General features: G+C 44.0%; 2 protein-coding genes and 1 long non-coding RNA gene across 4 annotated transcripts in view; 2 read left to right on the forward strand and 1 right to left on the reverse strand.

Moving 5' to 3' along the window:
- Positions 1 to 3,765, forward strand: part of LOC131721247 (zinc finger protein 23-like) — a 32,938-nt gene extending 29,173 nt beyond the window's left edge. Inside the window, exons 3-4 of one of the 2 annotated variants that reach the window (XR_009319903.1) lie at positions 1,356 to 2,923; positions 3,375 to 3,761. Coding sequence is in view for 1 of the 2 variants with exons in the window: in XM_059014710.1 (XP_058870693.1) it covers positions 1,356 to 2,119 (764 nt within the window). In the remaining variant the exon portion in view is untranslated. Of the gene's footprint in view, positions 1 to 1,355 lie in introns of both variants that reach the window. The other variant, XM_059014710.1, reaches the window with a different exon arrangement.
- Positions 3,766 to 8,266: 4,501 nt separating this feature from the next.
- On the reverse strand, positions 8,267 to 16,727 carry LOC131696828 (uncharacterized). Its single transcript, XM_059014704.1, has 15 exons — positions 16,587 to 16,727; positions 16,274 to 16,328; positions 15,632 to 15,721; positions 15,257 to 15,381; positions 14,766 to 14,909; positions 14,020 to 14,097; positions 13,164 to 13,334; positions 12,408 to 12,504; positions 11,694 to 11,917; positions 10,956 to 11,109; positions 10,587 to 10,795; positions 10,173 to 10,290; positions 9,805 to 9,892; positions 9,278 to 9,376; positions 8,267 to 8,399 (listed from the first exon to the last, which is right to left on the reverse strand). The coding sequence occupies exons 2-13, from the start codon at positions 16,314 to 16,316 to the stop codon at positions 9,861 to 9,863; spliced, it is 1,485 nt and encodes a 494-aa protein (XP_058870687.1). The 5' UTR covers positions 16,317 to 16,328; positions 16,587 to 16,727; the 3' UTR covers positions 8,267 to 8,399; positions 9,278 to 9,376; positions 9,805 to 9,860.
- A 334-nt stretch (positions 16,728 to 17,061) lies between these two features.
- Positions 17,062 to 19,064, forward strand: LOC131721252 (uncharacterized). Its single transcript, XR_009319907.1, has 3 exons — positions 17,062 to 17,152; positions 18,765 to 18,913; positions 19,001 to 19,064. It is a non-coding gene; the product is annotated as an uncharacterized LOC131721252 (long non-coding RNA).
- Positions 19,065 to 25,226: the final 6,162 nt, after the last annotated feature.

The raw sequence follows: 25,226 nt of genomic DNA on the forward strand, positions 1-25,226 counted from the left end.
AACAGGTTCACTTCTATAAAGTGCTGCTTCTGTCCCAGGATGGAGCTTTAATTGGTTCAATTAAACAACTCAGAACAGGGTTGGAACAAAGAGCAGGAGTGGAAGGGCCAGCTTTGGACACCCCTGTGTTAGATCTGTGCCTTTCCCCATTCCTGGTAGACTGTTTGCAGTTGTGCTGCTCTCACAGCTTTACAGAGCTGCAGGGATCACATGTCCCATTAGTGGGTGATGTCAGATCCAGTCAGGTTGCTTAGCATCCCCAGAAGAAACATTTCAGTAGAGCATTTCTGTGGAGAGTATGCAGCAGCATCGCCACAATGAGAGTGAACCCGTATTGTATGACCCATCAGTCTTATTTTATTTCTTACAGTTTATTCAAATACAATATCATTTTTAAAAGCTCATCTCACTACAACTATCCCAGGGACTGTAATGCTTGCTCTCAGCGGCACATTTCACTCTTGTGTGTCTCACAGTAAGCATTGCTGTGTTGTTATTGTCACAGTACATTAAGTACGTGTGTGGAGGGGTTCGGTACAGCAGACCAGCAAATCAGTTTCAGCTGGGAGGGGGATTCTGGGAATTGTAGTTTTACCGGATCTCTTCTCTACAGATATTTTACACAAAAATCATAAAAAGAAATTTGTTGTGGAAAAGCAAACCCCCTGCAGCCTGTGTGTCTTCAACACAGGTAGAATAAAAAGGCAAGGAGCAGTGTGTGCGATTGCAAATGGGATTTCTGCTTTTAGAAGCAAATATTAAATTTCAAAAAACAAATTAAAATATGACAAATAGCAGTACTATCAACATGCAGGTACTAAATAGCTTGGTTCTGTATAGTCAGGATTTTTAATGACACGCTGTTGGCTTGATTTAAAATATTCCCATTTAAATGGTAAAAGCAGGTTGGTTTTCATATTCCACGTGACTGACATGCTGACAATTCTTGCTGTGACTGACACTTGCGCGACACTAGCTGGTAAACGAATCAGCCTCATCTCAAGCAACCAATCACTGAACTGCTTATTCGCTTGTCTTCAACACACAGACAAAACACAGGTACGAAGCGTTGGTGTTTTTCCAGGAACATCTCATGAAAATAGTCAGGAATGTTATGACATAGCCATGGATTTTTCCTGGCTCTCAGCTTTTATATACATTCCTGAATAGGGTGATAGTAAAAGGAGGCTGAGCTGAACTGGAGTGATATGAATTGGGTTTGACTGTATTCTCTCAATACACAGTCATAAAAGTTCACTCTAGTTGTCATGTTTATGTCATGAAGCCCTGCAGAACAGTGCATGTGGGAGAATGCTGTACAATAACCTTTGTCTCTCTTCTCTTTCTTTCTTTAGCTTCTAAAGTAGATGAAGGAGAACACGACTCCACTCCATCACCCCAGTGCAAAAACTCTTCTAGAGGCAAACCACAGTGCAAGAAACACAGAGAAATGACACCCCAAGAAGAGTATGTGAAGACATTGAGAACTCACTCAGTTAAAATCCCTTCTTTACAAGACAGACACCCACTTACTGTGGAGAGTACAGAGACGCCACATTCTGCATGTTTTAACAATTCAGAAACCCAGGGCAGCTTGAAGACCTTGCCTCATTCTATTAAAGGTGTGAAGAGTTCCTGTCAATTAGATGCTCCTGAAACTCACAAGGGAAATCCCACAGGAGGGACTACGTTTTCATTGGCTGATTGTGGAAAGAGTTTCAATCATATATCGCTGCTTAGAAGACACCAGCGCATTCACACAGGAGAGAAACCTTCCCACATACAGACCAGTGATAAGAGTTTCACACAGTTAGGAAATCTTCATTCACACCAGCGCATTCACACAGGAGAGAAACCTCATCACTGCACTGAGTGTGGGAAGAGATTCAGCCAGTTAGGAGACCTTAAAAGACACCATAAAATTCACACAGGAGAGAAACCTTATCACTGTGCTGTTTGTGGGAAGAGATTCAGCCAGTCTGGAGTCCTTAAAAGACACCATCAAATTCACACAGGAGAGAAACCTTATCACTGTGATGTTTGTGGGAAGAGATTCAGCCAGTCTGGAGACCTTAAAAGACACCATCAAATTCACACGAGAGAAACCTCAAAACTATGATGTTTGTGGGAAGAGATTCAGCCTGTTTGGAAACCTTAAAAGACACCATAAAATTCACACAGGTGTGTAATCCTATCCCTGTACTTAATTGCTGGCTCTTACAGGAATCGAACATTCTCAGAATTGCAGATGCTTGGGGACATTTAAACAACAGGAGGACATTTGACTAAATACAGAAATATTTACTGAAAACAAAACAATAAACTTGCTAGATAAACAGGGTCCCCCCTAATCACAATCTGTTCAGATCAAAAGCTCACAGACCACAAATATGAATGAGTACGTCTTGTATTGATCGTCTTGTTGAGCATTCGGATTGTGTTACCTCACATTAGTAATATATTAAATAGATTGTTATTATGAATGCACGTTTCTCTTTCCTTTCTCATGCGTTGCTCATCCTCTTGCAGTGGGTTCTATGGAAGCTTCCTCGATACCACGGTGAATCTGCGGTACCTCAAGACACAGCACAGTGTACTGCAGTTATCATGCGGGCAGCTTGCAGTGTAAAGCAGTACTGTTTCCAGCAGGGGGCACCAGAGAGCTTTAGGAACGTAATGGGCTGCATACCATTGCTTCTTAACGAGATGATTTCTGCTCAGGATGTGTTTAATACTGCCCTCTCACTCTCTTTCGGGTACTCTATTAACAAACACAGGTTCTGTGTTTTTAATTTCAATTTCTTGATTGACAACGAGACTACTAAACAAAATAAAATCTATATTAAAAATGTTTTGCTGCCTGTATTAAATGCTGTTTTAAATGTTGTTCAGTGTCTTGTCAATCAAGGATTTCATTTTAAAAGTCCAGTAATAAATACCGTAGATGTCCTTGTTTCTGCATTTCTTATATATACCATGACTGGAGCAGCTTTTTAAACTGCTGTCTGCTCATACAAGCGATCCATGTGCAATCAGGCATATATTTTGTCATTAAGTATTCTATAGCTCTGTGGTTTATACAAATAGTTTTTACATGTTTAACTTGATGTTGCTTTGAAGCCCGTTTCAGTTCATCGCTTTCCTGTAAAATGTTCCCCGCGCTTACAAGTTTGTTATAACTTTTTATTTTTTATGATTTTGGAAATGCACTCTTGTTAGATATTTTATGATCTGTAGTTTCAAGTCGTTATTATTTGTAGTGTTTTAGATTGCAAGGTTGTGAGATTTTAAACAGCAATCTCACACGCCTGCATGGAAGTTAGAATCAGGGATGGAGGATTTATAAACTGCAGAATCAGGAATGGAAGACAGAGCAGGCATTTTCAATACTTGGAAATGGGACTTTTAGCAACAATGCCTCCATCTTTTGTTTGAAGTAGATTATGATTAGCTGCTCCACAGCTTAGTATGCAGCTCTGTGCTGAATCCACAAGTTCATCGCAATTGACCCAGATGGTTCTCATTGCTGGCTTCATTAGGAGCACTAGGCACTGGGAAATGTAGTTCTGATGCCATTTTAAAATCCCAGAACTACATTCTCTTTAACAGATTTGTATAAGTGCTGTGCGCTACACCACTATCTGTGGAAGAGGCTGAAAGCAGAGCCACGCAATGCTGTTACAAAGCAATGCCAGCAGCATTCATCTGGAGAGCCTGCACAACCTCTGCACCAGATTTACAGCCTAATAAAGTCAAGGATACCAAATCTGCTAACACAAATTCTGCGTTTCTGGATAGAAAAAAAAAACGTGCTAATGACAACTTGATATATTATTATTATTTAGCTGACGCCTTTATCCAAGACGACTTACAGAAATCTGGGAGTGTGAACTACCTACAACACGTACAACAACGTCTCACCCGAAAGACGGAGCACAAGGAGGTGAAGTGACTTGCTCAGGGTCACTCACACACACACACACACACACAGTGAGTCAGCCGGGATTTGAACCGGGGACCTCCTGGTTACAATTCCTTTTTTTTAACCACTGGACCACAGAGCTTCCTAATAATGAACAGCTTTTGAGAACTTAAGAATTTAGCCAATTTGTGTGTTAACGCGTTAAAGAAAATAATAATAATAATAATAATAATGATAATGATAATAATAATAATAATAATAATAATAATAATAAAGGTTCGTACTCACGCAATCTGAGGCTTGTCAGGTAGAGTAGAACAGCGAACACAGCCACCGGGATGAAGAATTTATAAAACCGCGCTGACCCCATTGCTTTACTCACCGTCTTCATTTAAAAAAAAAAAAAACCGGTACATGCAACCCGACATACTTCATAACAGCGGACACGTATTTGAAATCCTATTGCAGTGTCTGTGCGTCTGTGTGTCTGTGCGTCTGTGCGTCTGTGCGTCTGTCCTAACGCTGGTGTTTTGCATTAAGAAAACAAATCGAACCTACCAAAAAATCTGACATTCATCCCTAAATTTCACCTATTGTCATTTTTTGGAGAGTTTTTAAGTTTTAGAAGTTTCAGATTTTTCTTTTTCTTTTTCTCTCTCTCTCTGGTGTACAGGTGTCCCAACTTTTGTTGATTACTTACAAACCCTCTGTCTGTATAAAAGCAGTGTTGGAACAGACTGTGTTACTACACCCTCAAGCATTATTTGGGCAGTGTTGTACTGCAGGAAGTAGTATATTGCTCTTACAATGGTGAGAAAAGGGTTATTAACAAAGGAAAACAGACAGACCATTATAACCCTTAAAAGTGTAGGTCTTTCCTTTAGAGAAATTGCAAAGAAAGCCAAGGTGTCAGTGAGTACAGTTTCCTACACCATCAAAAGGCACTTGGAAACTGGAGGAAACTCTGACAGGAAGAGGTCTGGCAGACCCAAAGCCAGAACAGAATCAGAAGACAAGTTTCTGAGAGTCAACAGCTTGCGTGGTAGGCGGCTCACAGGACAACAGTTTCAAGCACAGCTTAACACTGGTCGAAGTAAGCAAGTCTCAGTTTCAACTGTGAAGAGAAGACTTCGAGCTGCAGATTTGACATGTCGAGTGGCAGTAAGAAAGCCATTGCTAAGATGGCAAAATAAGAAAAAGAGGCTTGCCTGGGCCATGAAGCACCGCCAGTGGACTACTGAAGACTGGAAGAAGGTCTTATGGACCGATGAATCAAAATTTGAAATCTTCGGTTCATCACACAGGGTTTTTGTACGCCATCGAGTAGGCGAAAGGATGGTTCCTCGGTGTGTGACACCAACTGTCAAACATGGAGGAGGAAGCGTGATGGTCTGGGGCTCTTTTGCTGGATCCAGAGTCGGCGACCTGCACAGAGTGAGTGGCACCCTGAATCAAAACTGCTACCACAGCATTTTGCAGCGCCATGCAATACCCTCTGGTATACGCCTAGTTAGTCAGGGGTTCATCCTACAGCAAGATAATGACCCAAAACATACCTCCAGGCTATGTCAGAACTACCTTTAGAAGAAAAGAACAAGACTGTAGGCTTCAAATCATGAAATGGCCAGCACAGTCTCCAGACTTAAAACCCATTGAGCTGGTTTGGGATGAACTGGACAGAAGGGTGAAAGCAAAGCAACCTACAAGTGCAACACATTTGTGGGAACTTCTGCAACAGTGTTGGGAAGAACTTTCCGAACAATATTTGATTTCCATTGCAGAAAGAATGCCACGAGTGTGTTCGGCTGTTATATCTGCAAAAGGTGGCTACTTTGATGAGTCAAAAATTTAGATTAAATTTTGTTAAACAAAACGATTCCATGATTTCTTTTTTTTATCTCCAATTGTTTATTTGTTCTATGCTTTAATTTCAGAGTACATTGAGACATTAAACTGCGTAAATTTCAATAAAAACTGGAAAAATGGAGGTGTTCTAAAACTTTTGACTGGTAGTGTGTGTGTGTATATATATATATTCTACAAGACCAGTTTAAATTGCAATCTGTTTTAAGGGTATCGATGCCCCGTTTATCTCCTCACTTACATGGGCGGTGCTCATTGCGGTTCTTCGCTTCTTAACCCAACATCAGCTGTCGGACTTCCCCGCTGTATTTTGTTTTTTTTTTCGTTCAGATACAATGACACACACACCGCGCCGCTCCGTCACTCCGCCCCCGTGTGTCAATCCACGCCGTCAGACACGCCCCCCCCCTCCCCCGAACACACGTGACGTCACAGGGTATGATTCTAACGAATGTAAAAAAAAAAAACTAATCTTTTATGATTTGTTACGTAATAGGCTAACGTCACTCCTCTCCAGTGACTCTCACCTATATAGAAAAATAACAAAGTCACCTTTTCACGCACTGAGGGGCTAACTTGTCAAAAACGTCATGCAAAATACATATATCTTTATTTATTTTGTGGCTGTGCACCCATTGCCACGGCTACACACGATGCATGTCAACAGCGTGTACACACCACGGTGCTGCCGCGGAAGAAACAGCCATGAAACGCTCCCTCACAATCGGAGCAGCGGGGTCCCTGGATTGTAATGAAATGCGCCCTCACAATCGGAGCAGCGGGGTCCCTGGATTGTAATGAAACGCTCCCTCACAATCGGAGCAGCGGGGTCCCTGGATTGTAATGAAACGCTCCCTCACAATCGAAGCAGCGGGGTCCCTGGATTGTAATGAAACGCTCCCTCACAATCGGAGCAGCGGGGTCCCTGGATTGTAATGAAACGCTCCCTCACAATCGGAGCAGCAGGGTCCCTGGATTGTAATGAAACGCTCCCTCACAATCGGAGCAACGGGGTCCCTGGATTGTAATGAAACGCTCCCTCACAAGGAGCAGCAGGGTCCCTGGATTGTAATGAAACGCTCCCTCACAATCGGAGCAGCAGGGTCCCTGGATTGTAATGAAACGCGCCCTCACAATCGGAGCAGCAGGGTCCCTGGATTGTAATGAAACGCTCCCTCACAATCGGAGCAGCAGGGTCCCTGGATTGTAATGAAACGCTCCCTCACAATCGGAGCAGCAGGGTCCCTGGATGGTAATGAAACGCGCCCTCACAATCGGAGCAGCAGGGTCCCTGGATTGTAATGAAACGGCGTCTCAGCCCTCTTGAACTGAACGGAGAGGCGAGGGGTGGACGCGATCCGCCAGCTAACCTGCTTACCCTTCAAATACAGAGGAAACTTTACAGGAGAGAGGCAAGGTGCGGCTCTAACACAAAAGTAGAAATATATTTTAAATCCCTTCAACACCGTGTACCTATCAACTATTTTCATATGAGAGAGAGAGAGAGAGAGAGAGAGAGAGAGAGAGAGAGAGAGAGAGAGAGAGAGAGAGAGAGAGAGAGAGAGAGAGAGAGAGAGAGAGAGAGAGAGAGAGAGAGAGAGAGAGAGAGAGAGAGAGAGAGAGAGAGAGAGAGAGAGAGAGAGAGAGAGATTTCTACCATGATATCTGAAGGTGCAAAGCCAAGATTTAAAACCAATTATTAAAACAGGAAGTTTTGTGAACGCTGTGTTACTGCATTTTAGCCATAGATACCCAAAAACATCTACTTTACACTAACTGGTAGTTTAAGTGCAGCAAACGGGACACAGCTGTGAATTCAGGGGCGATTTTGGGCGACACGTCACACAGCGAGGGGAGAGTATAGAACGGACACCCACCTAGCCACGCCTACACTGACGTCACTGCGTGACCCGACCGAGCGCAGGTACCATGAACAGGAGGAGCGCAGACGGACCTCCCTTGCAAATTAACTTTCTGCAAGTCTTTAGCACTTTGCTTACAGAATGCAGGAGATTTAATTCTGCGTGCCATTCCCTTACCTGGACGCGTCACGTTTGACAGCGATAGCGTGGAGTTTCTGACCGGGTACCCATTCATTCCAGAGCTCTACGCATCGGTTTGAATTGAGACCAGACGCTAGCAGCTTTTACCCCTTTCAAAAAAGGGTTCCCCAAATCCCTGTCCTGGGAGACGCCTCAATCTGTCACTTCTTTCTAACAGAGCGCCGAATTACGCAACTGAACTAAATTCGCTTACTAGACTTCAGAGCTATAATTATATATAGGATTTAAGATTTTTCTAGATAACTTAGAATCTGCAGAGATTTAACTAAGCAAATAATTTCAATTAAGGGTGTAGTCAAGTAATGAAGAGCTCAATTGGAATGAAAGCCAAACACTATCTTAAAAGACTGAACAGCAAGCAGCGCTGGATTCCTGGTGTACCTTCAGGGTACAAGAAAGCAATGGGAGGACACAAGAATCGAGATGCAAAAATCTTTATTGGGGTAGACAGCAAGATTAACATCTCCTGAATCCGACAGCAACAAGAATGACGAGCAGAACTCCGAGGAGAGCGGACGCCACGCCCAGCGCCGGAACCAAGGGGGAGTCACCTGAAATTCAAAACATGACGGGGTGAGCACTAGGACCCGGGGGAGCCACAAGACACCTCCAATTACAGTCAGCGTTGCCTAGCAACTTCAAGAAATTCTACAAGTTAGCATGGAGGTCCTAAACATTAAAAGAGTAAACTAACATTTGAACACCATCTTAATAAAATTTATGGATTTGCATGATTTGTTTGGGGGGCGTGAGGAAAGTCCTCAATTTAAATAATTAGTTTTGGCTACAAATTGCTGCATCCAGTTCTGAAGGACAATTATCAGAACTGATATTTCATACCGGCTATAGGATAGCGATTTAGCATCACAGGAATGGAAATAAGACCAGTTGGATAGTTTTGTCTATTCCTGTTTTCACCAATATTTTAATAAGACACATACCTGAGCCGGTTACCGATACAGTCTGATCATGCTTCTAGTAAAAAATAAAACCACATACACCCCATCAAAAGCTTTGTGCTCCTTTAGCACCATCTAGTGGTTTATTACTGCAAACACTGGAAGTTAGTGGATTAGCAGACACTTCGCCAAAGCGACTTAGACTAGGGATGTGAACTCTGCATCACAACTGCTGCAGAGTCACTTCCAATAGGACCTTGTTTGTTTGGCGTCTCATCCGAAAGACGGAGCACAAGGAGGTGAAGTGACTTATTCACGGTCACACATACTGTAAGTCAGTGGCTGAGCCGGGATTTGAACCTCCTGCTAATCGACCCCCTTTCTTTAAGCTCTGGAGCAGCAAGCCTCCTATATATATTGAGAGGTTTTAGTTTGCATCCCTTCCAGAGGCAGAGCACTCCATAGCATCGGATGAGGAGGGTTAGAATTCAATGACCAAGATATTCAACAGAACTCTCTCAAGGTCTCACCTGCTGTTTGAAGGTCCAGGACTTGTCCTTCTGGTACCAATTGGACCGGCCCGGCAGAAACGTAGCCTCTGATCTGGCTGTATCGATCCACACTACGGGCTGAGAGAAAGACAATTTAAACAACTCTCCAGGGTACAGATAAAAGGACTATTGCCAGCTTTGAGGTTTGACATATAGATTTCTTTGGATTCATTTTTACTGTAATGAAATGTTCAGGTTTAATGGTTTGGATTAAATTATTGCAACAGATATTGCATGAAAAGGCATCATTATAAAACTCACTCAATGCAGAGAGAGCATTACCAGCACAATTCAAAAAATCTCCTCTTAAAACACTCAAATAGAGAATTATATTACACAGGAAGAAGGACCCATCAGGATATTCAAATCTTAAATAGATTAGGCTTTGTATTCCCTTCACTCAATGATAGCAGCTTCAATACAGCAGCTTCAATACAGCAGCGTTGATGCTGTACTGCAGCTGGTCATGCTTGCTTGTATGACAGGACTGATCTCCAGATGCTCACCAGATCTCTGGGCTCCAGGCACACAAGTCTTATTGCAGGTATCCTCCAGGTTGGGATCACAAACCACAGCCATGCAATGGAAATACACCTGGGGAGGGACAGAAGCAGCTCTCGTTAAACAGGAGAACACTGCCACACTGTGGCTGAAGTCAGTAGTGCATCAATCCCTCTTTCCTATTGGCTCTATTCCAATTGGCTTTGAAACAGTCGGCGACATACAATACAAGATCGGTGGTACAATGTTGAAGACAGAAAAGTCAATGCCACAATGTAGCCCATGTCAGGTATGGGGTTGTTGCAAGTAGGTGAACCTGGCAAAGCTCTTACAGATCTAACTAGTCAAGAAATCACCCCCCCAGTTCACTTACCAACATCCTTCACATCGCACACAATAGCAGCCGGGTGAAAATACGGCTCATTCTGGGGGACAATGTTCAAGGTGTAGTTGATGTTCAAGGTGTACCTCCTGATGAGAGCCCCAATGTACTGCAAGAGAAAATCAGGTCAAAAGGTTACAGAACCACCCCACCCCCCAAAATCCTGGACTGTCACCTGCTGCAGACAGGCCACTCAAACCGTGCATGATACAGTCCATGTGCAATATTAGATTTCCTGTATAATTCATGTTGCAGATTTGTTAGAGTTTTCCCCTGTGACACCTCATGATCACGTGTATATACATTAAGCTGGCTTTCACCATGAACAGGAGGCTTTTCCCCCACATTGGTATGGTTGTGTTCAATGATTTGGTACCTCCTTATTCGAGTGGGGTTAATCCTCACCTCTACAGAGACCAGCGGGTTGTCGAAGGGGACCTTCAGGACGAAGTCCTTGGTGCCGTTGGGGTGCTGGACCTCATTGATCTTCACGCCTCTGTTCTGGGCCTCGGGAAGGGTCAGAGGAACCCTGTTGAGGGTCAGGTTCTTCAGCTCAACGTCCGGCTTGAAGTTACCAAGGGTCACTGTGAAGCCCTTCTCACTCGGGACGGTGTCTGAGAGCAGGGATTAGAGAGGTGAAGCGCAAGAAACATAACTGCAGAGCTCTGAACACCAGGACTGGGTGCAGCAGCAATAGAGTTTCTAACCCTGTTCACCCCCCAATCGCGTGCTCCAAGGTTACCCCTACAGTGCAGGGCTGTGGAGAGTACTCACTGTTCACCACATAAGGGGTCTCAGGGAGGTAGGGGGAGCGGGCTGGCTTGAAGGAGCGGTGCTGGGTCACCTCCCACAGGTCGTCAGCCCATTGGTGCTCCAGGAAAAGGTCAATCTCATACACCTGGTTGTACTTGTTATCAATCACATGACTCTGTAAAAAAGACACGAGTTACAGATGTACAAATCAGTACAACATCTGACTCATTGTGTGACCCTGAGCAAGTCACTTCACCTCCTTGTGCTCTGTCTTTCGGGGGAGATATTGTTGCAAGTGACTCTGCAGCTGATGCATAGTTCACACACCCTAGTCTCCAAGTCACCTTGGATAAAAGCATCTGCTAAGAAACAAAACAGACTTCCCCCCCCCTATAGCCCCATATTCTCATATGCAATAACTTAGGCCAAGTAGTTAACAAGGGATTTTCCTCAGATACAGGGAGAAGTAGGACATGCAAAACTGCTGCCACTACACCCCCTTCCCCAGGGAGAAGGGGCTTTTGATTTAGAAGGACACTTCTCTAAAGCAACTTGACGAGACTAGGGGGGGTGTGAACTATGCATCCTCAACTGCAGAGTCACTTCCAACAGGACCTTGTTTGTTTTACGTCTCATCCGAAGGACGGAGCACAAGGAGGTGAAGTGACTCGCTCAGGGTCAAGCCAGGAAAAAGCCCTTCTCTAAAAATCACCAAGCCTCCACAGACAGACCCAACCAGAGGGTCCCTGGCTATCTCACCTTGCGATACCCCCCCACAGCTCCAAAGGGAACACGGATTTCCACTGCAGTGCGGTTGACTAGCAGCTGGTACCCCCTGCTGGTAGCAGCGACCTCATCCAGGGCCCTCCCCTCCACCCCCATCGTGATCCGTTTATCCAGGAACTTGGTGGGATGCAGGACCAGCGGGGTGATGAGCCTCGGGGTGACCCAGCTCAAGTAGGTGCCATCGAAAACAGAGGGGTCTGGAAAGAGATGAAACACGAGGCATTTTGCCATGGTATACTATTCTTTCCCCCCCCTTGGTGTAGAAAAGGGATTTGTTTTTATAGACTTTTTTTAAAAAGTCAGATGACAAGATGTTTATGGTCTTAATGCATGGAAGATGAAGCACTTCTAAAACTCTAGCACCAGAACTAATTTTGGAGAATTTATGCAGTTTGACACTAGACTGTTATAGGGTAGAGATTTAACATGGAGCTATGTCAGTCACATGCTCAAATACAAAAAGTTACACCCACCCTCAAAGGAGGACAATGTCACTTAATGGGTTAATAGGTTGTGGAAGAATGAGTTCCACATAGTACAGTGCCACCAGGTGTCAAAGTGTAGCTCGTGCAGCCAAGTCAAAGTCAAGTGTACAATGGACTAGACTGTTCCACTTAAGTTCCCAGCTCAGGTAATGCTTCCAGACCATTAGCCCTCCTAGGATTGCTGTGCTCCTCGGCGACTCACTCTTGGCGCAGGCAGCTGAAGTGTCCACCAATAGCAGCATCCACCTCTGCTTGTAGAACACAGTGCCTCTGATGGCTTCCACAGGGATCCCCGACACCTGAGGATAGAGAAGAGCGTTGGAGCAGAGACCGCGACGAGCCCCGTGCCTCACCGACCCCTAAAGACCCCCCTGTAGACTGCGCTTGTAGATCTCAAGATCCGCCCCTCCTGCTCTGGACTCGCCTGACCTCAGCACCACATTACTGGATCCTCAGCTGATGCATTGCACCACTATAGACACAACCTGCTATAATCCCAACTTGTTGCATCCTAGAAGTTATTTGAATAGTGTGGTTTACAGCAAGTGCAAATATGAATCTTGCATTTTAACACCCGTCGGTCACCTTGGATAAAAGGAGTCTGCTAAAGTCATTCCTAGACTACTATTATGGCATCCTGCAATACAAAATACTTTACATTACACATTAAATAGATCTAAATTGTTCACAACAGCATATTAAATTGGGCTAGATTTTACTCCTAGTCATATGCAAAATTGAGAAGGCAGCTATAGCCAAAAAATGAAATTCAGAAAATTAAGTTGATTGCAAAAGAGATTTAACTTTAAACCCATCAGCATTTAAAAACACCAAGTTCGTCAACATCCTATTTTTTGCCTTGCTGTATATTTCTGGAGAGCCCTCAGATGTTAACACACAAAAGCACGCTATTAAATAATGGAAGCTGGTTTGGGATCACAGTATTTTAAGAACTCACCAGGAGCACCTCGGACATGGGCATGCCGTAGGGCGACCTGAAGATGATGCGGCTGGACGTGGAGTTGACGAGGTATCCTGCAGTACGGGCGTCCTCGGCGGTCATGGTTTTGGGGGGCATCCCGGTCTGGTGGAACACCACCTGCCACTCGGACATCACCGCTCCCTGGGCCTGCAGAGCAACACAACGAAAAGCCAGCCGAGACCCAGAGCCATTCGGGAAGCTGCAAGAGGTGCAGTTCAGAGAGCGTCCACAAGAGGCACTGCAAGCACTACAGAAAGAAACCTCTACACCAGAGGCATCAAACTCCACTCCGAGGGACAGTGTCCATTCCAGCGTCTCTCAATGAACACACTTGAACCAATTGGATAGGGTTAATATTTTTGCATGGTCTTGGTGGATTTCAGAAAATTCATTCAAGGTACACTACCTATACAAACAGAGGCCCGGGAGAGATGGTAATGCGTCCGATTAATCAAATGAAACCAAGTGCTTCAGAGCTGTGGGTTGAAGACACTGTGGTCCACCAGGAACAGTTTGACAACCCTGCTCTACACCAGACCCCCCCCCCCATCCTGGGGACCCCCTGCACTTGCAGATTCTCATTCCAACCAGTTTATCAATTGCTTACACCCTTCATTCATCTAATAGTGCTTAAACCTGCAATTGTCCTCAGCTTTCAAGTTACTTCTAAAAGTTGAATACACTGCCAACCATTTAGACGCTGAACACAATTAAAGGTCTTAAGCCAATAGTTCAATTGAGCGCTCAGATGGAATTAAACACACAAGGGGCCCCCCCAGGACCTGGGAAGCCCTGTACCCCCCCCCCACCTCCCAGCTGAAAGTTCACTCACTATGGAGAGAGCCGCTTCCCAGTCCTCCTTCTCCAGTCCTTCCTGAGCGATGACCGGGACATTCATCCTAACAGACACCTGGGGGCAGGAGGTTTGAACAGCAGGGATTGGAGCCAGACTCCATGCATAGCAGGCAGAGACGTGCCTGGTTTTGCGACAAGCTTGTTACCTAGGCACACTGTGGCTAAAATCGAGCTCACAGTAAAACCTGGACCGGACGTGAAACTGCTATGCAACAGGAATCGCATTTACCCCTGAAGTGTAACTCCGTTAGTTAGAATTATTTCTTAGCAGGCACCCTTCTCCAGGGCGACTTACAATTATTACAAGATACCACATTTACATACACTTACCCATTTATACAGTTGGGTTTTTACTGGAGCAATCTAGGTAAAGTACCTTGCTCAAGGGTACAGCAGCAGTGTCCCCCACCTAGGATTGAACCCATGACCCTCCAGTCAAGAGCCCAGAGCCCTAACCACCACTCCACTGCTGCCCAGGGGGCAAAATAAGACTCCCATTGCAAAGCAGTTTGATCCAGTCCTGGTTTTACTACAATTAAGACACCCAAGGTTGTTACCTACACACTGTGGGTAAAATCAAGCTGATCATAAAACCTGGAATGGGTGAAACTGCTATGCAATAGGAGTCATTTTCATCCTTAAATCGCTAGGGTGCGATTGATCTATTAATAGGAGCAGATACATTGCTCAATTGTGAACTCTAGTTTCGGGGGTCCCCTTCACCTCCATGTAGTTATCCTCACAGACGATCTCACGGGGGTTCCAGGGGCTCTCCGTGCTGCAGGACAGGGAGAAGGGGTAGACCGTCTCTCTGCCCAGAGAGTCCAGTCTCACAAAGCGGTACTGGAGCGCATAGGAGAAGTCATTCTAGAGAGAACGGAGAAAGAACCGGTTGGTACTGGAGACTTCTTCACAAGCAGCATACAGGGCTAGGACTTCCAAAAACAGGGTGGATGACAAGACCATTGCACCCCTAAAAGGAATTGGAGACCATTTGAGATAGTTCACCTCTTTCAATTGAAAGGAACTTAATGCACCAAACCGACTTCAAATGAATGCGTTGCCATTGCGAGATGTTTACCTGCCGATTGCAGACTTGATGAACATTGTAATTGATAAAGGGAACAGGATTATATAGATGCATGTGTCAGTCCAGCGTTGCGGTGTACGAGAGTGTAAAGCGGGTTTTTGTTTTACTGCAGTGACGTACTCACCACGCTCTCCACGTGACAGGCCAAGAACGACGCTCTGAAGATCAAGTCTCCGGGAAGGTTGAAGGAATACGTAAACCCGCACGCCGCTGCGTAGCTGTCATTCAGCGGGTAAACCCCGCTTCTATCTGGAGGGGGGAGAAAAATGAGGGAGAACATCGCAACGGGGTACCGAGCAAATCCCATAGGGATTGAAATCATTTCAGAGATTCCGTTTATCTGTGGCACTCTTAACCAGCCAATAAGAGTTTCCTTTAAATTACTTTAATTCTGATACCCCACAAGGTTTTTATTAACAAAAAGAGACCCAACGTTTTACCCTATACTCAAAACCCGAATGCCCGCACAGCTGCCGTTTCTTAAACCGACCCAACTTACCGATGACGTCAAAGCGAAAGTTACCGCCGGCAAACTTGCCATTGGTTGACATCCAGAAGTACCGATCCCGGCACTCGGTCACAAAGTTACCTGAAGTCAGAAATGAACGCACAGAGCCGCTCCGTTATTTAAGAACACCGGCAATACAAAGTCACACACCATATTAAATAGAATAGATAAAACGTTTTGTAAGTTGGCTATATAGCGTTTCATAAGCCTAAACAAAGCTGCCAATTCAATCAATTAATAGAATACTCATAACGTGAACCAACTACAACGTTCAGGAAGTCTAAACGTTACATGCCAAATCATCAAGGGAGAGATGCTTAATTCTCTTCATTAAGCATCTCGAGTGACTCAATTATCTGATCTGCCCCGAGAGCCATCACCCTTTTATTCTGTATACAAGGGCGGTCAATCAATTTATTAAACATATCTGCTAATACTGTGATAGACATAATACACAGATTCCAGTTAGCGGGAGTCCTGGACTAGCCCAACTGGATAACATTAAATACCCCAACATTAGTGTAGAGTTGGGTTTGTGAACCCAAGACACACAAGTACCACATGAACCCAAGTGATACAGATATATTACACTGCAGACTGGAGATTGTTCTGCGGCGTGAATATTGATCTTACCCGACAAGTCCTGACGACCAAGCCAGCCGGCAACACCGCGCATAACCAGGCAACTCTGGAACAATAATAATCATATACATGTGAATTCATAGACATCCGGCACACTCATCCGCAGGAGCCAGTTAACTGAAGTAGAATGCTGAAGTTCAAATTAACTTACAGACCAAGGACTATGCTAAATTGTTAATTATTTTAAATGTGCACAGATAGAGGGGTTGGTGGAATTGCTTGAAAATGTGATAACCACAGTCGACGAATAGTGAGACAATATCTATATCTATCTTAAAATCTAATTTTAAAAAATTAAACTCACCCTAAAAGCAGCCTGAACCCCATCTCAATACGATTTCTCCAGCCGTGTCCACCACAGATCAGCAATCACTAACAACACCTCGCTTCTCTACCACAGAAAGAAGCCGCTGCGTTCGCTCGCTTGCTGGGACGCGGCGCGCCCCGGGGTTTATAAAGCCCTCAGAATCGCACCGCTTCCGATCACAGCACCTGACTGAGATTGAACTGAAGAGTCAACACGTGGTCTTAATCACGCGTGATTAACTGCTGATCGGGAGTCCCCAGTTATCATCATCATCATCATCATCATCATCATCATCATCATCATCATTAGTAGTATTTTGTTCTCTGAGTTTAATTTAATTAATGACGCAATGCGGGTCGATTTCCCCAACTGATCCTCCAGAGCGCGCAATGGGTCGGAATTGCTTGATCAATCCCACCTGCTATCGCTGCCGAGACCCAGCGTCTCCAGTATAAATACTCGGGTCGGGTCCGGTTAAACGATATCGGTGGTGTTGAGGTGTCGTGGTTATTCGGGCAATCAGCGTGGAGGACAGATACAATAGCCATCGCGCTCTTTTTACAGTAAGTGCAGTCTTATTTATGTTTTTAAAAAAAATCTTATTTAAATTAGGAGGTAGCTTATATATATATATATATATGTATGTATGTGTGTGTACATATATATATATATATTATATATATATATATATATATATATATATAATGTGTGTGTGTAAACTAGAAACACTTTTTTTTTTTTTTCTTCCCCCTTTGTGTGTGTGTCGAGCACTTGTTTGGGAAGCTTAACTTTATTATTTTCCAACGGTGACAACATTCAAACATTAATAACATTCAAAAGTACTAGCCTACAGATGCCTTGACCAGACTGCACCCAGCTACCTCCAGACCCTCATCTCTCCCTACACCCCCACTCGACCTCTCCGCTCCGCCTGCACTAGAAGACTGGCTCTACCTCCGCTACGCTCCCCTGCCTCCCGAGCCCGCTCCTTCTCCACCCTTGCTCCGCAGTGGTGGAACGACCTTCCTACAGATGTCAGGACTGCCCAGTCCCTGACCACATTCTGGCGCCTCCTTAAGACTCACCTCTTCAAACAACACCTGTAGAACTCCTCTGTTGTATCCTGGGACATTATCACCCTTCATTTAAATGTGCTTTATTTTGCTCTTATCTGCCCCCTATTTTACTGCATTTAATCCTGTACTTCAGAATACTGTAATCTGCCAAGTGTTTAACCTGTAGTACTTTGTACTTAATCATATCCTGATGTAACTATCACTATTATCTGCTGTATTGAATTGTGGTTTGTCACACTTGAACAAAAGTTATTGTATTTCTTGCTCTTATTGTATTACTTGTATTGTAACGCTTGAAATGTATTTGCTTGCGATTGTAAGTCGCCCTGGATAAGGGCGTCTGCTAAGTAATACATAATAATAATTTTGGTTGTGTAAAAGGAAAGTACAGTGTATAGTCTGCTAAGAAATAAATAATATGTATTTTAAAAACCTATTAATATCTTTCTTAACCAAACTAATAGTTAACTTTTTTTTTCTTCGCTGTTTGTTGATCAAATGGTATCCGATTAATATTGGAGAGTGACTCAAGAGGAGAAAAACTGACAAACTTAAACGCCCGCATCCAACCTGTCCGTACGTTTGAATTGGTGCACTTCGTTGTAATAATGATTTGGTATAATTCTGTTTGGGGGGGGGGGGGGGGGGTGGGTAGTAGTAGTAATAGTAACCTGTACCTTAAAGGGTTAATTTTAATTGTTCCTTTCCCCTCACTCGATTATCGCATACCCTGCAGCGCGCTCGTTACACGGACCTATCTAGACTAACGCTGAAGTCTCTCTTCCAGATTCGCACTGCTGTGCGCGGCGCTTCTCGTGGACGCTGACGCGCTCTGTAGTCTTCATTCTAAACTCCCGAAGCTGAACACATTGGCCAACGGATTAGACTACAACTCCCATGAGCCTATGTCCTTGATATGAAGTGAGTCCTGAACTCAAGTGCTTCAAAAGAATAGCAGTGACCTACAAAGCTGTTATTTATATTATTATTATTTATTTCTTAGCAGACACCCTTATCAAGGGCGACTTACAATCGTAAGCAAATACATTTCAAGTGATACAATACTTGTATTGTTACAATACTTGTAGATCTCCTCTAGATGTGAGCTACTCCCAGTTCTACTCTGCGTTCCCAGTGTCCCAGTCTCTGCTGGAGCCCGTGTTTCTGCAGGTTGAGCTCCTGCAGCCCCACAGCCAGACTGACCCCTGAACTGGACTCCAGCCCTCAATGGGACCTGGTCACTGACTGGTGAGGGGTCTGCTAGTCCTCTAGTGCTGCCCATTCCGCTGTGCTTTCAATGCAGGCTTGCCATGACTCCTGTTCCTGTCTCTGCAGCTGCCTGGTCACTGGAGACTCGTACAGGACCCACTTCACTACAGAACCCACCTGGAGGATACCTGCAGTAAGACTTGTGTGCCTGGAGCCCAGAGATCTGGTAAGCACACACATATTCATGCACACACACATCGATGCACACACACACACACACACACACACACACACACACACACACACACACACACATCCATGCACACACATTCATGCACACACACACACACACACTCTTGGAATCCAGATTTCATCTGAGACATGAAGAGAAAAACAAGCTAATAAAGAGAGTACAGTGTAGTATTAGTTATTAACGCTGTAGGCTGATACAGAGTCCCAGCACCAGAAAGGGTGCAAAACACTCCTGATTATTTTTTATTTTATATTTCATAAAATGAAACGACTATAAACCAGAGCTGAAGAATCACAGCTTGCACTGCTGTAGTTGAATCATGTAACACAGAGTTATTATTTAATGATATAACAGAGGATCAACTTTACTTCCCTCCTCTATTCCGTGCCTGTGGTCATCCATTAATCTATATTCATTTCAAAAGAATCCTGAATGTTGAAATACAGAAAGCTGAGTAAACAGTGACATTTAGTGGAGAACATAAACCAGGCACCAGTCAGTGTCCTGGCAAATCAGTTAAAATAACAGGATTGTCTCCACACACTAGAACCAACCATCAGACTAGCAGCTCTGCACACACTAGAATCAACCGTCACAGACTAGCAGCTCTGTACACACTAGAATCAACCATCACAGACTAGCAGCTCTGCACACACTAGAATCAACCATCACAGACTAGCAGCTCTGCACACACTAGAATCAACCATCACAGACTAGCAGCTCTGCACACACTAGAATCAACCATCACAGACTAGCAGCTCTGCACACACTAGAACCAACCATCACAGACTAGCAGCTCTGCACACACTAGAATCAACCATCACAGACTAGCAGCTCTGCACACACTAGAATCAACCATCACAGACTAGCAGCTCTGCACTCACTAGAATCAACCATCACAGACTAGCAGCTCTGCACACACTAGAATCAACCATCACAGACTAGCAGCTCCTCACACTAGAATCAACCATCACAGACTAGCAGCTCCTCACACTAGAATCAACCATCACAGACTAGCAGCTCTGCACACACTAGAATCAACCATCACAGACTAGCAGCTCCTCACACTAGAATCAACCATCACAGACTAGCAGCTCTGCACACACTAGAATCAACCATCACAGACTAGCAGCTCTGCACTCACTAGAATCAACCATCACAGACTAGCAGCTCTGCACACACTAGAATCAACCAGATCAAAGAACAGCCACATAAACTACAGCCAGGGAACTCCTGTGGGACAGATATGAGTAAGGATCCGCGCAAAGTGATGTGCGGTTTCAAACCCCCGTAAGAGTCTGTGTGCTCCCGTGGTTAAAGACAAGAGCTTGTAAGGAAATAAGCACCACATACGCTTTTATTTTTGAATTTTGTCAAACAGCGAGTTAGAGATCATGTACATTTTCTTTACTTCAGCTTCAGTGGTTTCAATCTCTCCTCTCACTAAATCGCAGAGTCAGCTCTGAACACGGCATCCTTTATATTCCCTTGTGTGATCGAGTGGAAATCTGCACTGCAGCGCACTCCAGCACCCACACAGCTCCCTGACCTGCACACCGCAGGGCAACTGCTGTACAAAGGCTGTTTTATCAGTCCCTGCTGTGGATTAAAATAGTATTGGTTTTAAGAATAAATAATTAAACTCACATGGGGAGGTGTCGGGTCGCGGGGCTTCCTGTGCTGTAAACCTGGACTTCATGGAGACGGGCAGAGCGCAGCTCTCGCTATTCCTTATACAATGCTGCCATCGTGTGGCCATTTACTAGAACTGTTTGTTCTAAAATATGTATATCTATCTATCTATCTATCTATCTATCTATCTATCTATCTATCTATCAGCTCAGTTGCCCTTTGAAATGACTCGTATTCACCTTAACCCCTGTGCAAAAATAGACATTTCAGATACATTCTTAAAATACAGCAAAAGCAATATTTACAGGATAGCCAGGAGAGTACTGTGTGTATAAATAATAACGTTTACTGTAATTGCTCTTATTTGAAATCATTCTCTTGTATTTATCATGCTTACTACGTGTTCTTACTGGACTCATATCAGCAAATAGTTACTATCAGGTTTAGCTGCTCTTAGTCGAATTCACTCTTATAATTTACTGTGTGCTTTATTATTTTGCTCTTACTTGAATTGATTTTATGGTACTTTCATATCTGCTCTTATCTGTATTATGATATCCTGTAATGTGATACTTTGTACTGTGATAACTTGTAAGAATTGTAAGTCCCCCTGGATGTCTGCTAAGAAATAAATACTAATAACAGTAATGATGTCATTGCTGATTTTCACTACCTGTACTACCTCTTGTAAACAGCAGAGGGCAGCAGCGACCGCTTGTCACGGAGCTGTGTTCAGATCAAATAACATGTTAGTTTAATACAGTGGTGGCCGGTACGTGGATCGCAGAGATTTTCGGTGGATGTCGGGTCGAATCACAGCATATACTCACACAACAGTGTTTGCTTCGGATGATGGGCAGAGTCTTCTGTGTCGTCCAGTAGCACAGATGAAATCTCAACAGTTTCTGCGTCTGAGACGAACAAAATGCTTGTGTGAAAATGCATTTTAATTTAGGCGCACGTAGGCGACTAGAAATTCCTAAAGGTAGACATAAAAAAATAAACGTGATTTTATTTATTCAGCTGGAAAGTAAAACAAAAAACAAAAAACAAAAAACAAACAAAAAAAAACTCACAGTCGGACCTAAACTCAAAGCTCAATCGTAATGCACCCTGGGAATGTAGTTTATTGGTGTCCACTGCCCACTGTTAATCACACATTAAAAACTACAAATCCCATACCCGCCAGTTTCACTGATTTATCAGTGCGATGGCTACTCGTTTCCAGACAGTTTGTCAAACCAAGATGAGGAAAATAACAAATTCAGATATGTCGACGTCTTTACAGGGAATGAGCAATGCAGGTGTTTCAGAAATTGAAAGCGAACAGGGAGCTTCGAGTTAGTTGCAGCGTGTTCACAGTCGAGTAAAATACAACTTCAACCAACAGTGGCTAAAAGATTTCCCCTGGCTTAAGTTTGACAATATTAAAAAAATCCATGTTTTGCACGTTTTATCAGGATGCGGGGGAACTGATGGCAGGACAGACTGCATTTTAACAGGGAGCCAGGAGATCAAACATGAAAATATCTTAAACACAGCGCTTCAAAACGGAGAGGCAGCTCAGCGCGCCGCCATGAACAGCAAGCAGCGCCTTCTGAGGAACATGCGAGCAGACAGCTAAAATAAATACATAAATAAATGAATGAAACGTTAACCATTTTGTGTTGATGCAAAAGAATTAAACTGCACACGTGTTATGTAAGAAAGAAGGAACAAAAAGATCTGTAGACATTCAACAATACGTTTAAGCACAATATTATTATTATTATTATTATTATTATTTGTGTGTGTGTGTCCCTAAATGTAAGTGCGCGTCAAGCATTTATATTTAATCTCGCTTATAATTGCTGGTCATAGCTTTTAGTTGGTCAAAGCAAGTATTTTTTAATACAGTGCTATTTGAGTATTTAAAATCTGGTTACTTCAAAATTAAAATGTCAGTAACGGTGTGTTAATTAAACGAAGCGCCTGACGCCGCTCGGAACTTTGGCATTTTTAAATCCTAACGGTCTCTGCTCAGCGGAGTGGAATGTTCAGGAGCCGGTTGCCTAGCAGCGTCTCCGCCTCCTTCTCTGCCCCGCCCCCTCTCTCCCTCTCTCGTTGCTCCAGCTAGGAGTTCACATTCAGCTTCCTTAGATTATATAGCGCCATTCTTTACTAACTTTTACAAATGAGCTTATTGGAGGCTTCGTGTTTTTAAGATGGTTCAGGTGCAGTCCGGGCAGACTGACTGCAGCATCATTACAGTATACCGCACTGCGCTCGGCTTTGTGTGGAGGCTGATACACAAAATAATGAACGACTGGTAAAGAAATCACATGGATTGCTTTTTAATGGTAAATGTGTATCTGGTATTCTAAGTATTACCTACAATTAATAACTCAGCTATATTCATATTCAGAATGTAATACAGTATTAAGACAGGGTCCAGTATTAGAAATAAATAAACACGCTTTAAGAGAAACAGCAGTGATGTTTATTGACCATTCCCATCCATTCTCTAGATGTTTCTACATTGTGGTTGCAATCCACAGGGTCAAGGGACTCAGCGATGTTAAATAAAAAACTAGAGCCCACAATTAACCAATATAGAAAGGAAGGGGGGAGAAATGTATTGCCTGCGTGCAGCACCTTCCACTTTCCTCTATTAAATGTCATTTGCCATGTGTCTGCCCAGTTCTGAATGCTGTCGAGATCATTTTGAATGACCTTTGCTGCTGCAACAGTGTTTGCCACTCCTCCTGTTTGAAACTGCAAACACAAGTCAAAAAGGAAGTTAGACAGGCCAAGAGAGAGACTGAAATGAACATTGCTAAGGGGGCTAAAACCAATTCCAAAATGTTTATCCAATATTATAACAGCAAGAGAGGAGGTTAAATGTCTAAGAGACACAAACGGCAAAATCAGAGACGAAGGAAAAAAAATAGCGAGTATATTAAATGATTACTTTTCACAGGTTTTTACAAAGGATGACACGGACAACATGCCTCACATGTCGACCTGTTCCTATCCAGTTTTAAATAACTTTAGCATAACAGAGGCAGAACATAAGAAAGTTTACAAATGAGAGGTTTCCCCATTCAGCCCATCTTGCTCGTTTGGTTGTTAGTAGCTTATTGATCCCAGAATCTCATCAAGCAGCTTCTTGAAGGATCCCAGGGTGTCAGCTTCAACAACATTACTGGGGAGTTGGTTCCAGACGCTCACAATTCTCTGTGTAAAAAAGTGTCTCTTATTTTCTGTTCTGAATGCCCCTTTATCTAATCTCCATTTGTGACCCCTGGTCCTTGTTTCTTTTTTCAGGTTGAAAAAGTCCCTTGGGTGAACATTGTCTATACCTTTTAGGATTTTGAATGCTTGGATCAGATCACCGCGTAGTCTTCTTTGTTCAAGACTGAACAGATTCAATTCTTTTAGCCTGTCTGCATACGACATGCCTTTTAAACCCGGGATAATTCTGGTTGCTCTTCTTTGCACATTACTTCCCTTGATTTAAATTCAACACTTCTCACAATATATCCGAGCATCTCGTTGGCCTTTTTTATAGCTTCCCCACATTTCCTCGTGTTGAAGCTGTGATTAAAGGTATTGAAAGCGGTCTCTCTCTGGGGTTCCCCTGTATCAGTGGTGTGGGGTTTCCTCGGGTTGAAGCTGTGATTAAAGGTATTGAAAGCGGTCTCTCTCTGGGGTTCCCCTGTATCAGTGGTGTGGGGTTTCCTCGGGTTGAAGCTGTGATTAAAGGTATTGAAAGCGGTCTCTCTCTGGGGTTCCCCTGTATCAGTGGTGTGGGGTTTCCTCGGGTTGAAGCTGTGATTAAAGGTATTGAAAGCGGTCTCTCTCTGGGGTTCCCCTGTATCAGTGGTGTGGGGTTTCCTCTGGTTGAAGCTGTGATTAAAGGTATTGAAAGCGGTCTCTCTCTCTGGGGTTCCCCTGTATCAGTGGTGTGGGGTTTCCTCTGGTTGAAGCTGTGATTAAAGGTATTGAAAGCGGTCTCTGTCTGGGGTTCCCCTGTATCAGTGGTGTGGGGTTTCCTCGGGTTGAAGCTGTGATTAAAGGTATTGAAAGCGGTCTCTCTCTGGGGTTCCCCTGTATCAGTGGTGTGGGGTTTCCTTGGGTTGAAGCTTTGATTAAAGGTATTGAAATGGGTCCCTACCCTGGAGTCCCACTCGTTGAGGGTCTTGACGTTGATGAAGGACACTTCCCCGTTGGCTCCGGTCATCACACCATCGTGTTCACAGCGAACGATCAGATCGATATCCTCCCCCAGCTTCCAACACCGGTACCTGAAACACAGAGACACACACAGGGGTCAACAAGGCTGAACACACACACACACACACACACACACACACACACACAGGGATCAACAAGGCTGAACACACACACACACACACACAGGGGTCAACAAGGCTGAACACACACACACACACACACACACACACACGGGGGTCAACAAGGCTGAAC

This window comes from Acipenser ruthenus, chromosome 48 (assembly GCF_902713425.1).
Source record: "Acipenser ruthenus chromosome 48, fAciRut3.2 maternal haplotype, whole genome shotgun sequence".
Lineage (NCBI taxonomy): Eukaryota > Metazoa > Chordata > Actinopteri > Acipenseriformes > Acipenseridae > Acipenser > Acipenser ruthenus.